The 15,481-nt window shown below is 42.8% G+C and overlaps 1 protein-coding gene across 1 annotated transcript in view; it reads right to left on the minus strand.

Moving 5' to 3' along the window:
• Window positions 1–15,481, minus strand: part of LOC115135683 (neuroligin-2-like) — a 73,615-nt gene that overhangs the window by 44,664 nt on the left and 13,470 nt on the right. The window contains exon 2 of the mRNA XM_065023614.1: window positions 2,238–3,067. Within this exon, the coding sequence (XP_064879686.1) occupies window positions 2,238–2,733 (496 nt within the window). The 5' untranslated portion in view covers window positions 2,734–3,067. The remainder of the gene's footprint in view (window positions 1–2,237; window positions 3,068–15,481) is intronic.

Consider the following 15,481-nt stretch of genomic DNA (forward strand, 5'->3'; position numbering starts at 1 on the left):
GCTATCAATAATACACATTTAAAAAACATGAAACAGCAGGAAATCTTACAGATTGTGCCTTTAAGTTATTACGTCAATCGTCAGCAGTAGATTTCTGTCACATAGAATATAATCAGAGATCAGCAGACCCCCGTCAGAACACTGCTTGATGCAGATGGAAGCAGGCTGATCTGCTGAGGCAAGCACTTCTTACTGAGATGATTGGTTCGTGGCAGATAGTGGGAACCAATGAGGCTAGGATTCTCAGGCCCTCTATTGCAGTGATGCTTTGGGTCAACCAATTATGACAAGCTAATGTATAGAGGTTGACCTCCATGACAACCAAGGAGATGAGCTATCATCTGTAGCATATGAAGTCTCTCAACCTGATCATAGGTTCACTGTGCTTACTGGTTACTGAGCTGAGCATGTTAACATGTCATACCTACATTATCATCTTCAGGAAAGGAATTTAACTTCGGAGTGTGTGTGCGTGTGTGTGCGCGCGCATGTGTGTGTGTGTGTGTGTATTGGTGTGCTGGTCTTGAAAATAATTAAATATGAGTGCTATAAATGGCTTAACCCCAAACGGACTGGTAACACTGCCTGAAATCTGATTATAGCTAATGCTCAACTCCAATGAGATTCAGTACACAAAGGATTTCAGGAGCACAGCTGAAATTCTCAGAACCCGAATGCCCTTGATACAAGCAAGCCCACTGGGCAGCCTAAAATGGAGATACAAATCCCGTATATGTAAATGATAAACCTAGAAGTCTCACAAGTATGTGCAGAATATTGTTTTCCCGAGCACACAGCGGGGAAACAAACAAAGCCCAGTTGGGTCAGACAATAGAGATGATCTGGTGTAAACATACAATTCATCAATTTGCTTCATTAGAGGGACATGTTTTTCCCTCTCAATACTGTGGTCTAGATTTTCGGTTGTCCCTCGCCAAGAACTCATGTTCATTTTAAGTTTATGTTATCTAGTACATTTTTGTCATTGACATGTCTCAATCCTCAAGCCATGGGTAAATATACTTCCTCAACAAATGTGGACACACAGTGAGGGAGTAGCATAGCTAACAAACACTGACCTTTTGACCGAGCCGACCCTTCAACAAAGCATGAAGCATCACTATACACTAGTGATGGGGGTTTGACAGTTATGTATCATTTTGGAGGATATTATATCAATAGTTTGGACTCCAAGGTTGTTGTTTTTTGTTGCTAGCTGGCTCTAGTCGGCTGTACCTGTGCCAAGACTCCAGTATTTTTCATCCTATAGCGTTTTATCTATCTTTTTTTAAAATAGTGAGCCAACATGTTTTGAGCACTTTTATGGTTGGCCAACACTCTTTTTCTCATGCTCCCTCTCATCTCTCTGCAGCAGACATATAGTGAGAAACATGTTTCTAACGTCAAATCGCAATACATATAGAATCGTGAAAATCCCAATAAATATCGTAAGTATCGTGAAAATATAGTGTATATTGATTGACACATTGCTTGATGTGTATTGATGAGTATAAAGGGCTCATTTGTGAAAGAGACCTTGGTCTCGGCATGACTCCCTGTTAAAATAAAGAGAATATCCTATTGTGAGGTCCTGGGCAATTTCCAGCTCTACTATACACTGAAGCTAAAAATCCCTTGCTCTGACAGGACTAGCGTACAGTATGCATATCAAGGAAACCTTGCCTGAACAACAGACTAAACAGTAATCGAGGCTGACATGAGTGTAAGTGCTGCTATTCTTTGGTAATCTCATGGGTGTCTATTGGCTCAGTTTAAGAGCCCTTGTGTCTCTGATTACAATCTCCTGAAAGAATGATCCAAATGATACCACTCTATAAAGATGCTTCAATAGCGTTCCCTCTTGCTGGGACCAAATAACAGTTGCACTGTGACATAAAAAGGCTGAGGAGGATGACACATGTGATGCATCCTGGTCATTTTCATACTACCGTCTTACTCTGGAGTGAGATAGCCAAGAAGGACCTGCTTCTCAACCGGAGACGAAACAAACACAAGGTTAGAAGTGATAGGCGTAAATGTGGTATCTTACTGCTAACCTTAAATGAACCTAACCTACTCCACACTAGTTAGAACAGGATGTGAATGAACTATCTGACCAAAACTGAGGAGATCTTTTCATCCCCAGCAGTAGAAACCCTAGACAGTCTGTCCTAGCCTGAGCCTGCCTGACTGGAAGTTTACTCTGGCCTGATAGATGGAACAGGAGCTGGACTCACCATCCTCAGTGGGCACGTAGACATTGAGGTACAGACAGTCCTCACTCTGGTTCTGAACGTAGCCTGCTGCAGCATCCAGGTTGTCAGTGAACCACACCGGCAGCATAATCTCAGGCAGCACCCCGTGTACGTTCTGCGGGCATACAGGGGCAAACTGGGTGGCGTTGCGGATCTCCTGCCAGGAACCTGGTGCCTCAGGGGGCTGGAAGCGACGCTCGCCGATGGGCGGGGTGGCATAGGGCACGCCCAAGTACTGCTCCACGGGCCCCAGGATCTCGTTGTTGAGCTCCTTCCTGACGCCGCGCAGCTTGCCATAGCCCGTGGTGACCATGGGGTGTTTCCCGCTGAGGTCGGCCCGCTGACAGGAAGACAGGGTCAGGCAGAGGGCCAGGCTCAGGAGACACACCAGACACGGGTCAGACATCCTGCGGGGGCTGGAGCGCCGCGTCCCACCAGAACCCTGCCGTCTGGGACCACTCTCTGAGAAGAAGGACATGTCCTTCAGTCTTCTGGCCAGAAAAACAAATTATGACCAAGAGTTCACTCGTGGGCAGAAATGGGTATAGAAAGGACCTCCAAATAACCTAAAATTAGTAGGTTATTGGAGATACTGGGATAAATAAGGTATTGGGAGGGGTGGGGTGGGGGGGGTCAGAAGCAGAGGTGCAGAGTGCGTCTTCCTAGCATGGTGTGAGAAGTGAGAGAGCAGGTGTAGAGATGGGGATGGACGGGAGGCATCCTCAGCTAGACTGTCTGCTCTGGTCCATTCTACTGAGAGCTCCAGATAGGCCAGCTGCAGACTGACAGCTCCCTCGGCCAACACGCCACACCTGGGTACACACAAGGGTCAGAGGTCATGTTTCATTAGTGGGTCTGTGTTTGGAGAGACACACACAGAGTCATTAACTATAGCCGTTTTTAGTATTATGTAAAAACGGCAGTCCTACATCAGTTACATATGCACGTAAGATTTGCATTACATCGTGTACATTGTGCACTTGAGCTGCCAGAACTAAGACATGTTCCCATTCACATGTTCACATCTTGGATACTGTATATCCATCCATGCTACGGTACTTTGAAGTGTAAAATGCTCTCCATGTAATCGACTTGACTCTTCAGAGAACACAACAGCAATAAAAGCCCATTGACACATCAATCAGGAAGCCTAAAAAAAGCGTGACACCTCTCCCCCCCCCCCTCCGGTGCGTCTATGTTGGCTTCCCCCTCACAGCTTTGTTTAGTTGGTTCCTGCCTTCTCATGGTTCCACTCGAATGGGCGGCGCTAATCTGGCCCTGGCTTTGGGAGATGGAGCCGTTTAGGCGTGATAAAGGCTTTATGAGGCTAGCGCTCACTGTCTGCTGAATACCTCCCACCCCACCTCCACACCGCCCCTCACCTCCCCTGCTGCAGCCACTCCACCTGATGACAGACTAACACGCTACAGTGATGGCATATGATGCTACAACACGCTATGACAAGACAAGGATGTGAGCCCTATCAGGCCGAGGGAAAGGAGAAAGGAGCCAGCTAGCTGCCTGTAAAGACAACAATTCGGGGCGGCAGGGTAGCCTAGTGGTTAGAGTATTGGACTAGTAACCAAAAGGTTGCAAGTTCATATCCCCAAGCTGACAAGTTACAAATATGTCGTTCTGCCCCTGAACAGGCACCCACTGTTCCTTGGCCGTCATTGAAAATAAGAATTTGTTCTTAACTGACTTGCCTATTTAAATAAAGGTAAAATAACTGACTCCATTTTAAGACCGGCAGGCTAGGCTGTCTGTAAATGTCATGGACGTGACACAGCTATACTGAATGGATGTTATCGACTATGCTGTAAGCCTACACATTCAACTGAGTCAGGGATATAGTGTTTCCAAAATATCACTATTTTTAAAACAAGCCATAGAAAGCTGGTTGCAATTTCGGTTTAATCTACCAGAAAAGACAGAACAAATATCACAACAAAAATGATGGCTAAACTCAATTATACTAATTGCTTAAAAAATATATATTTGTTGAGAAATGTTTTTTAAAAACAGTATAATCTTTGTAAAAAATATCATAAATAGGACTGGTGGAGTTGTCACACATGCAGTTATCAAAAATATGGAAACGTCTTCTCTATCCAAAATTACAACCAACTGATTGCAGCATTACCGCAAAAATGGAGGAGGCAAGTGGTAGCCAGAGAAGGAACTTGTCTGTCGGCCCTGCTTTAAAGACCAAAATTGGTTAAAGAAAGTTGTGATGAATAAAAAAGTAGACCAGATTCATTTAAGGACCAAAACATTACCAGCTGAGAAATACAGGTTGCAAAATAGTTGGTAAGAGTTTTTCGATGTACCGATTCCAAGGCACATGGTTCATGAACTGTTACATAAAACAACGTTTTTCAATTTAAATTATACAATAACTTTGCACCCAATAGAATGTTATATACGGTACATTCGGAAAGTATTCAGACCCCTTGACCTTTTCCACATTTTGTTACATTATAGCCTTATTCTAAAATTTATTAAATAGTTTCCCCCTTCATCAATCTACACTCAATTGCCCATCAGGACAAAGTAATAAACAGTTTTTTTTTGCAAAACTGAAACAAAACTGTAATATCACATTTACATAAGTATAAAGACCGTTTACTTAGAACTTTGTTGAAGCATCTTTGGCAGCGATTACAGCCTCAAGTCTTCTTGGGTGTGGCGCTTCTTGGGTATGAAGCTTGGCACACCTGTATTTGGGGAGTTTTTCCCATTCTTCTCAGCAGATCCTCAAGCTCTGTCAGGTTGGATGTGGAGGATTGCTGTACAGCTATTTTCAGGTCTCTCTTAGATCGGGTTCTGGGCTCTGGCTGGGCCACTCAAGGACATTCAGAGACTTGTCCCGAAGCCACTCCCGCGTTGTCTTGGCTGTGGGCTTAGGGCCGTTGTCCTGTTGGAAGGTGAAACTTCTCTCCAGTCTGAGATCCTGAGCGCTCTGGAGCAGATTTTCAACATGGATATCTCTGTACTTTGTTCCGTTCATCTTTCCCTCAATCCTGACTTGTCTGCCAGTCCCTGCCGTTGAAAAACATTCCCACTGCATGATGCTGCCACCACCATGCTTCACCGTAAGGATGATGCCAAGTTTCCTCCAGACATGACGCTTGGAATTCAGGCCAAATAGTTCAATCTTGGTTTTCATCAGACCAGATAATCTTAGTCCTTTAGGTGGGCTGTCATGTGCCTTTTACTAAAAGTGGCTTACGTCTGGCCACTTTACCATAAAGGCCTAATTGGTGGAGTACTGCAGAGATGGTTGTCCTTCTGAAAGGTTCTCCCATCTCCACAGAGGAACTCAAGAGCTTTGTCAGAGCGACCATCAGGTTCTTGGTCACCTCCCTGACCAAGGCCCTTCTCCCATGATTGCTCAGTTTGGACGGGCGGCCAGCACTAGGAAGAGTCTTGGTGGTTCCAAACTTCTTCCATTTAAGAATGATTGAGGCCACTTTGTTCTCGGGGACCTTCAATGTTGAAAAAATGTTTTGTTACCGTTCCCTAGATCTGTGTCCTGACACAATCCTGTCTCTGAGCTCTACGGACAATTTCTTCGACCTCGTGGCTTGGTTTTTGCTCTGACATGCACTGTCAACTGTGGGACCTTATACACTGCTCAAAAAATAAAGGGAACACTTAAACAACACAATGTAACTCCAAGTCAATCACACTTCTGTGAAATCAAACTGTCCACTTAGGAAGCAACACTGATTGACAATAAATTTCACATGCTGTTGTGCAAATGGAATAGACAACAGGTGGAAATTATAGGCAATTAGCAAGACACCCCCAATAAAGGAGTGGTACTGCAGGTGGTGACCACAGACCACTTCTCAGTTCCTATGCTTCCTGGCTGATGTTTTGGTCACTTTTGAATGCTGGCGGTGCTTTCACGCTAGTGGTAGCATGAGACGGAGACTACAACCCACACAAGTGGCTCAGGTAGTGCAGCTCATCCAGGGTGGCACATCAATGCGAGCTGTGGCAAGTGGCAAGAAGGTTTGCTGTGTTTGTCAGCGTAGTGTCCAGAGCATGGAGGCGCTACCAGGAGACAGGCCAGTACATCAGGAGACGTGGAGGAGGCCGTAGGAGGGCAACAACCCAGCAGCAGGAGCGCTACCTCCGCCTTTGTGCAAGGAAGAGGAGGAGGAGGAGCACTGACAGAGCCCTGCAAAATAACCTGCAGCAGGCCACAAATGTACATGTGTCTGCTCAAACGGTCAGAAACAGACTCCATGAGGGTGGTATGAGGGTCCGATGTCCACAGGTGGGGGTTGTGCTTACAGCCCAACACTGTGCAGGACGTTTGGCATTTGCCAGAGAATACCAAGATTGGCAAATTCGCCACTGGCGCCCTGTGCTCTTCACAGATGAAAGCAGGTTCACACTGAGCACATGTGACAGACGTGCCAGTCTGGAGACGCCGTGGAGAAAGTTCTGCTGCCTGCAACATCCTCCAGCATGACCGGTTTGGAGGTGGGTCAGTCATGGCGTGGGGTGGCATTTCTTTGGGGGGCTCGCCAGAGGTAGCCATTAGGTACCGAGATGAGATCCTCAGACTCCTTGTGAGACCATATGCTGGTGCGGTTGGCCCTGGGTTCCACCTAATGCAAGACAATGCTAGACCTCATGTGGCTGGAGTGTGTCAGCAGTTCCTGCAAGAGGAAGGCATTGATGCTATGGACTGGCCTGCCCGTTCCCCAGACCTGAATCCAATTGAGCACATCTGGGACATCATGTCTCGCTCCATCCACCAACCACAGACTGTCCAGGAGTTGGCGGATGCTTTAGTCCAGGTCTGGGAGGAGATCCCTCAGGAGACCATCCGCCACCTCATCAGGAGCATGCCCAGGCGTTGTAGCGAGGTCATACAGGCACGTGGAGGCCACACACACTACTAAACCTCATTTTGACTTGCTTTAAGGGCATTACATCAAAGTTGGATTAGCCTGTAGTGTGGTTTTCCACTTTCATTTTGACTCCAAATCCAGACCTCCATGGGTTGATACATTTGATTTATATTGATAATTTTTGTGTGATTTTGTTGTCAGCACATTCAACTATGTAAAGAAAAAAGTATTTAATAAGAATATTTCATTCATTCAGATCTAGGATGTGTTATTTTAGTGTTCCCTTTATTTTTTTGAGCAGTGTATATACAGGTGTGTGCCTTTTCAAAGCATGTCCAATCAATTGAATTTACCACAGGTGGACTCTAATCAAGTTGTAAAAACATCAAGGAGGATCAATGGAAACAGGATACACCTGAGCTCAATTGCAAGTCTCATAGCAAAGGGTCTGAATACTTATGTAAATAAGGAATGCGTTTAAAAAAAATATTAAAAAATTATACATTTCTAAAAAACAGATTTCCACAATGTCATTATGAGGTATTGTGTGTAGTTTCATGAGTCATTTACATTTTTAATCCATTTTAGAATAAGGCTGTAACATAACAAAATGTGAAAAAAGTCAAGGGGTCTGAATAGTTTCCGAATGCTACAACCATCTCACCTCTGCAAATTGTGCTGTAAAGAGACAGAATCATTAGATCATTTGTTTTGGTACTGTCCATATGTAGCTTGTATTTGGTCACAGGTTCAAGGCTAAAGAATTGCAATATTTACCTTGTGCTAACTCTGCAAATAGCACTGCTGGGTGATAATAATCTTAGCAAAAATGTGTATCTGTAGAAACTATGAGAACAGAAAGGTTCAGAACTTTTGTGAAACAGCACAGTTGAAGAATATATGGTAATTAGAAATCAAAACGGGATGGCCTTCAGAGATAGATGGGAGGGGTTGAGGATAGCTGAAGGCTGGGACCTAAAACAAACAAACAAATAAAGACAACTAATGTCAAATATATTGTGTCTGTAAAATGTAAACAGTATGTATAAGCTGGAAGTAGAAGCCTAAGTATTGTTGTCAATTATTAGTTTTTACTCCAATTAGGGGAGGGATGGTTGGGTTAGGGGAAAATAATAAAAGAAAATATATATATTTAAAATATATACAGTACCAGTCAAAAGTTTGGGCACACCAACTCATTCCAAGTTTAAAAAAAACTTTTAAAAAACTATTTTCTACATTGTAGAATAATAGTAAAGACATCAAAACTACTACATAACACATATGGAATCATAACCACCAAAATGTGTTAAACAAAATATATTTTATATTTGAAATTCTTCGAAATAGCCACCATTTTCCTCGATGACGGCTTTGCACACTCTTGGCATTTTCTCAACCAGCTTCATGAGGAATGCTTTTTCAACTGTCTTGAAGGAGTTCCCACATATGCTGAGCACTTGTTGGCTGCTTTTCCTTCACTCTGCGGTCCAACTCATCCCAAACCATCTCAATTGGGTTGAAGTAGGGGGATTATGGAGGCCGCACTCAGCACTCCATCAATATCCTTCTTGGTCAAATAGCCCTAACACAGCCTGGAGGTGTGTTTTGGGTCATTGTCCTGTTGAAAAACAAATGATAGTCCCACTAAGTGCAAACCAGATGGGATGGCGTATCGATGCAGAATGCTGTGGTAGCCTTGCTGGTTAAGTGTGCCTTGAATTTTAAATAAATCACAGACAGTGTCACCAGCAAAGCACCATCACACCTCCTCCTCCATGCTTCATGGTGGGAACCACACATGCATTAATCATCTGTTCACCTACTCTGCATCTCACAAAGACACAGCATTTGCAACCAAAAATCTCAAATTTGGACTCATCAGCCCAAAGGACAGATTTCCACCGGTCTAATGTCCATTGCTCGTGCTTCTTGGCCCAAGATTGTCTCTTCTTATTATTGGTGTTCTTTAGTAGTGGTTTCTTTGCAGCAATTAGACTATGAAGGCCTGATTCACGAAGTCTCCTCTGAACAGTTGATGTTGAGATGTGTCTGTTACCTAAACTCTGTGAAGCATTTATTTGGGCTGCAATTTCTGAGGTGCAGTTAACTCTAATGAACTTATCCTCTGCTACAAAGGTAACTCTGGGTCTTCCTTTCCTGCTGGCGGTCTTCATGAGAGCCAGTTTCATCGTAGCGCTTGATAGTTTTTGCGACTGCACCTGAAGAAACTTTAAAAGTTCTTGAAATGTTCCTGGTTGTCTAACCTTCATGTCTTAAAGTATTGATGGTATGTTGTTTCTCTTTGCTTATTTGAGCTGTTCTTGCCATAATATGGACCTGTTCTTTTACTAAATAGGGTTATCTTCTGTATGCCATCCCTACCTTGTCACAACACAACTGATTGGCTCAAACACATTAATAAAGGAAAGAAATTCCACAAATAAACTTTTAACACGGCACACCGGTTAATTGAAATACATTCCAGCTGACTACCTCATGAAGCTGGTTGAGAGGATGCCAAGAGTGTGCAAAGCTTTCATCAAAGCAAAGGGTGGCTACTTTTAAGAATCTCAAATATAAAATATATTTTGATTTGTTTAACACTTTTTTGGTTACTACATGATTTCATGTGTGTTATTTCATAGTTTGATGTCTTCACTATTATTCTACAATGTAGAAAATAGTAACAAAACAAACAAAAAAACTCTCGAATGAGCAGGTGTGTCCAGACTTGACTGGTACTGTATATTTCCCCAAAATATATATGGGGGATTGGAAATGATGCAGACAATTACATTGATAGAAGCCACAATCTTTCTGCAATATTAAAGCTGGGAAAAAAGTGTCACTCTTACTCTAAATGTCTGTAATTTTAAGATTCACACATTATTTGAATCTATGTAATAAAAAAAAGAAAATAGATATATTTAACAATAAGAGCAATGGTGTGAAATTGTACATTTCATTACTGGAGATAAATGGAAAAAGTGAGATACATGACACTCTGTATCTGTCCTTTAAAAGGTTAAATATTGTGTGGGTCGTAACGGAGTGAGAATGTGTGATTTGAAAAGACGTTCCTAGGTTGGTATCTCAGACCGCCAAGTGGAGAGGCAGAGGAAGGAGTCAGGTGCCAACCTCTCTCACAGAGATTTACACCCAGATGAGAGACCTCTTCTGTCCGATATGCCATCGGTTTGCCAGCCAACAACTACCCGTCCTGTTTTAAATATGGCCCATTAAAACAATGAAGTACGACAATGATGATTATGATCCCAGTTTGGCAGGTGTAAAAGCCAGAGCACAACTTCCTGTGTCACATTGTATATGAGGGTAATAGGACAGAGATTAAGATAAAGCATGATACATTTCTACCTTTGAAGTTTCAGCCCATTAGTCTTTGAGATGTGATTGTGGACGATTGGAATTCCTATACTTGATGACTAAGGATTTGTGTGTTGATCTGTGTTGATCAAATTGTTGATCTGTTTCTCAACATTATGATGTTGTGCTATTGGCGTTGGTGTCATGTTAGACTGTAATGGTTTCTCAGGGTGTATATACCTCATGACTACATCCAGATATGAGTCACCCTCGTGTTTTAATGAGATCTCTTTGCTCTGATTATTGGAGATCCTCAAATGTCGTTAGTCATGCATATTTATCAGATATAATTAGGGCCTGCTGCATATCGCACTTGGCAAGTGGGCTGAAATTAGATTTCATAAATATGCATTTGTTTTTTTGACCCCACACCCCCCTGAAAAACAAGACAAGACAAAGAGAAGGAAATGAAAGGAATATGACACACTAAACAACCATAGGGAGACATAGCTATGGCTGCATCGACCAAACCTTCATAATCACCACATGCCCACCCAGTTTTCACTCCCACAAATTAGAGAGCAGGAGACGAGGAGCGAAGGTAGTTATGCTAGCAGATGACAGTACAGTGTTGGCCTACCACGGGAAATTGTGCGCCATCATTAATACGGGCAACACACCTGGAGGGCATTACTAGCAGCAACCCCCCCAGCCATATGCATAATATTATTGATTTTATGAAAATGGATCCACCACTATTTTCTCCCAAAACAAAATAAGACAAAACAAGCCTAGGTACAGGCAGGCAGGCAGGCAGGCACAGACAGACAGACACACACACACACACACACACATACACATACACACAGTAAATTGCAGTCTGGACATAGGCATGCCAAGCATAGTTAAATTCACTAGGCTATTGATAAGGCCTAAAAAGACAGTATACAATGAAAAACAAAAACAACCATATGTTTTAAATAGGCTGTCTAAACAGTTACAGGCAGCATAATTGCTCCCCGTAGGCGTATTATAGGCCTATAGACAAGGAAACTGAAGACTATGGAGGGTTTTCCACCACCCAAACTTTTCACAGGAGCTGGACATAGATCCAGTATGAAGAGAATGGGGAATGTCCACTCACCGTGACACTGTTCCCAGATGTAATGCTTTATAAACATCATGGAATCATCTCACAGACCATATTTGGACTTCTACAGAAATAGCAGACAAAATTGCATCGCATTCGAACCATGTACGTCATTCTAATACGCCCCCCCCCATCAAATAAAATGAAAAACAATCTGTTTGTTAAATAGGATATGGTCAGAAGCATGATATCATAAATCACATCTCTCATTCCATGAGAAAAAGGCATTGTCTGCACCCTAACCTCCACCAGAAATATCAAAATGAACTCTGAATTCATTTGGAGACATTTAGCTATTAGCGCTGCTTGAACATTGGTGCACGTTTGTAAGGACACACCTCAGTTATTTCCACCACTCCCACCTCAGTGCAAGCAAGCTCTTATAATAAGGCGCCAGGGTTGGAAAATAGCAGAGTGCCAGAGAAGTGCAAGTCGAAATTGCAAAAGAGCACGTGCCTTAACTTCTGCCGAGTCTCTGAGAGACAGGTTTATTTATATATCAGCATGATAAGGTCAGCTCATAAATCACTCACAGATAATATTTCTCTCTTCGCGATGCAGTATACGTGTGTGTGTGTACAGTAAATGTGTGTGCGTATGCAGATGTCTCTCAGTCAGGGAGGTGTTGTGTGTTCTGGCCCAACAGAGTGCTAGCATTAGCGTTTAGCTCACAGGGAGGAATCCCACATGTGAGCCCTTATTGATTAGCTTAGCGTGGGTTAGGGTCACATTCTACAGGGCCTGCAGTCTGACAGACTTCCTCCCCACTGCCTGCCCAGCTCCCCGAGTGTGCACGAGCTACAGACACATACACACTCTCACACAAGATGCGGAGTATTGACTGCAGGGGGAGGGGCTAGTGCACAAAGCTCTAATTATTCCATTATCAGCTCACACAATGAGAAAGACAACACTAGCTATATCTCTAAGGAATGGCAAGGGGAAGCAATGAAACCAGCCCAAAAATTATATTACCATTGACATATTGTTCAGGCCCACCACATAGGCCTACAATATGTGTTGAAATAGGGTCAGATAGTACAAGCACCAGCAGCCCCATCAGTAGAAGTGTGTAGGGTTGTGTAAAAGGCCTACAAATGTAGGATCTTAATTTGATCACTCTTATGTTGATGAGAATTGTCATCCACAGCAGGAAATGCAAACTTGTAGTGTATTCAAGGTTTAAAAAGGCTTCTAAAGGTTGTAACTTACTTCACCTTTAAAATTTCAGACATGATTTGCCCTAATGTGAAACGTAACAACCCCTACAAAAAATATCCATGAAATATAATCCACATGTATGTAATAATTAACTGTATGGTTGTTTATTCCATGTGTAACTCTGTGTTGTGTCAAACTGCTTTGCTTTTTATCTTGGCCAGGTTGCAGTTGTAAATGAGAACTTGTTCTCAACTAGTCTACCTGGTTAAATAAACATTTTTTTTAAACATTTCCTGTTGCTGCAGGATTATTTTCCTGCTGTAGCAAACTGGCTCAAATTAAGATCCTACATCTGTAACAGTCATTGTGGCTTTGTCAGGTGAAGCCGTTTGATGTAGTAATACCTTCTGCCTCCAGGACAGTTTTAGAGGTGTGTTTAAGTGGACGAATGGTCAAAGTGAACCGTGAAAACCCTGCAGAATGGTGGCGTTTGAACAAACAGCGTGTCATAAGCTTCTTTGTCTCTGCCGCCGGTGCTAAAAAAACACATGCACCGTTTCAACTATCAAGCTGTTCTGTACTCCTGTGTTAGTGTACTTCTGTGGATGTCAAGCAGTTAATAAGCCAAAAAACAGAATGCCAACGTCTCTGGGATAACGAACTTATGTTTCAATCCACAGCAACTCAGGTGTCCGTTTGTATGAGCAGAAAACACACAGGTGCACGCACGCACACACACACGCCGGATTTACTGCAAGTACAGTAAAACTGAAAGCTGGATAATTCAACTCTAATGTTATTCTTAGTTAATCTATCCCTGGTTAATATACAGTGGAGGGTAATATCCCCTCTCCTCTCCCACTCTGACTGAATCTCTTCTGATTCTTAGTTCAATCTATTCTTAGCAAATCTGTTCTGGACAGCAATATCCCACTGAAGGTTAATCTGTCTGAGAAAATAATCATTTTAGCATGTTATTTCTTGTTCCAGTGTTAATTTCAGGGTGACCTCATAATCACACTGAACCCCTGGGCTGTCATCCTTCATGACGGCTGGGAGCTTCATCCCAGAATTCCCTCTGTTCAGTGTGAGCTCTCTTTCTCTCCGAGCAGCTCCACTCTGAGAAGTGCTCAGTCAAACACTACAGAGTTCCCGACCACCACCCTCAAACCCCATCTCACTCCAGCCAGGGGAATTTAGATTACAACTAAACAAAGTTCCCAATTTAAAGTTACGATATTAATTAACCCAAAGTTCAACCATGACTTCAAAATAGTATATATTTTTTTAAGTTTCTAAAAATGTAAAATTATTAACGTTTCTGGCTAGGGGAATCCTAGAGGAGCCAGTGACAAGGAGACAGAAGACCATTGAGTTCCTTTGAGATTTTATTTGTCATTATTTCTCCCAGGATGCATTCCTACAAGTCACAGCATGAGAACCAATCAGATAAACAAGTTCATGAATAATCAAATAAAGTAAATTAAGGGGCCTCTAACGAAGCAGGGGTAAAGGTTGTTAACGAGTCAGGGAAAGAGACTAGGGACATAAAACAGCGGGCAGAAGGGAAGGTGAGACAAAAAAAAATGGCTCTCCGCCGGACAATTAATGTGTCGCCCACGGTGACCACTGGTCTTTAATCTTAACGCTAGCAGCCCACATACCAGCCAGTGACCCTTCATCTGACTACCCTTCACACACATACACAAAAACACGGAAGAATTGCCCGCACACAAGAATTATTGCCCAGACAATGTAGAAATCTATTGAATTTTATGTTTTGTATGCATGTACAGTGTAGCTGTGTTCGAATAGTCATACTAACCATACTATTTGTGACGTAAATTGAGTATGTAGTATGTTTATTGGTCATAGTATGGATAGAGTTAGTATGCCACAAGTTACCGGATGTCGTACTCCATTCGCCAAAATACGAAGACTACACACAGTGGACACTATTTCCATACTTTTAGGGCCGATGACGCAATTCATCGAACTTGCCAGTAGATTAACTATATGCTAACTTAACTACCCAACGTTTATTGACTTGATTATTCACGTCAATCTTAGCTAATTCGTATAGTCGTGCGTTCTGAGACGCAATGAACATAAATTCGCTCTGGCCATCTACTCCGATTTCAGAGCACTCTCATCTGAATGTGCCAGAGCGCAGAATAATTGATGAATTTACGAACGCTCAACACCCGTTGAATATGGCCAGTGTCAGTAAACGTCGGCAAAAAAAAGCGTAATTAAATTGTTGCCAGCAGCACAGATCGTCATCAACACTCTGGAAAAGCATCTCTGCTAGGGCAGTTGTGGTCAGAATGCTCGGAACAATCCCCACTCCCCAGCCAGAGCGCCCAGTATGCATTCTGAACGCTACCAGAGGGAAACGCTCTGAATTTACGAACGGACAATCTGGCAACTCTCTGAATTTACGAACACGCCGAAGTGTCGGGCTAGTCATTTATTATGCTAACAAGCTAGCAAGAGGTTGCATAGCAACATCCTCAAATTCCGGTAGTACGCTCAACTGAAAGGATATCATTTGTTTACAGTATACAAAAATGAACTAATAGTACATTAGTATACAGTATGTTAGTATGGGTATTCGAACACAGCTTATGTCTAGGCTGGCATTCGTGAGTGCCAGTGTGCGTGTTACTGAGGTACACTGGTGTGAACAATCTGGCCACACACTAATTACTATTTAT

This window comes from Oncorhynchus nerka, linkage group LG10 (genome assembly GCF_034236695.1).
Source record: "Oncorhynchus nerka isolate Pitt River linkage group LG10, Oner_Uvic_2.0, whole genome shotgun sequence".
In the NCBI taxonomy this organism is placed as follows: Eukaryota; Metazoa; Chordata; class Actinopteri; order Salmoniformes; family Salmonidae; genus Oncorhynchus; species Oncorhynchus nerka.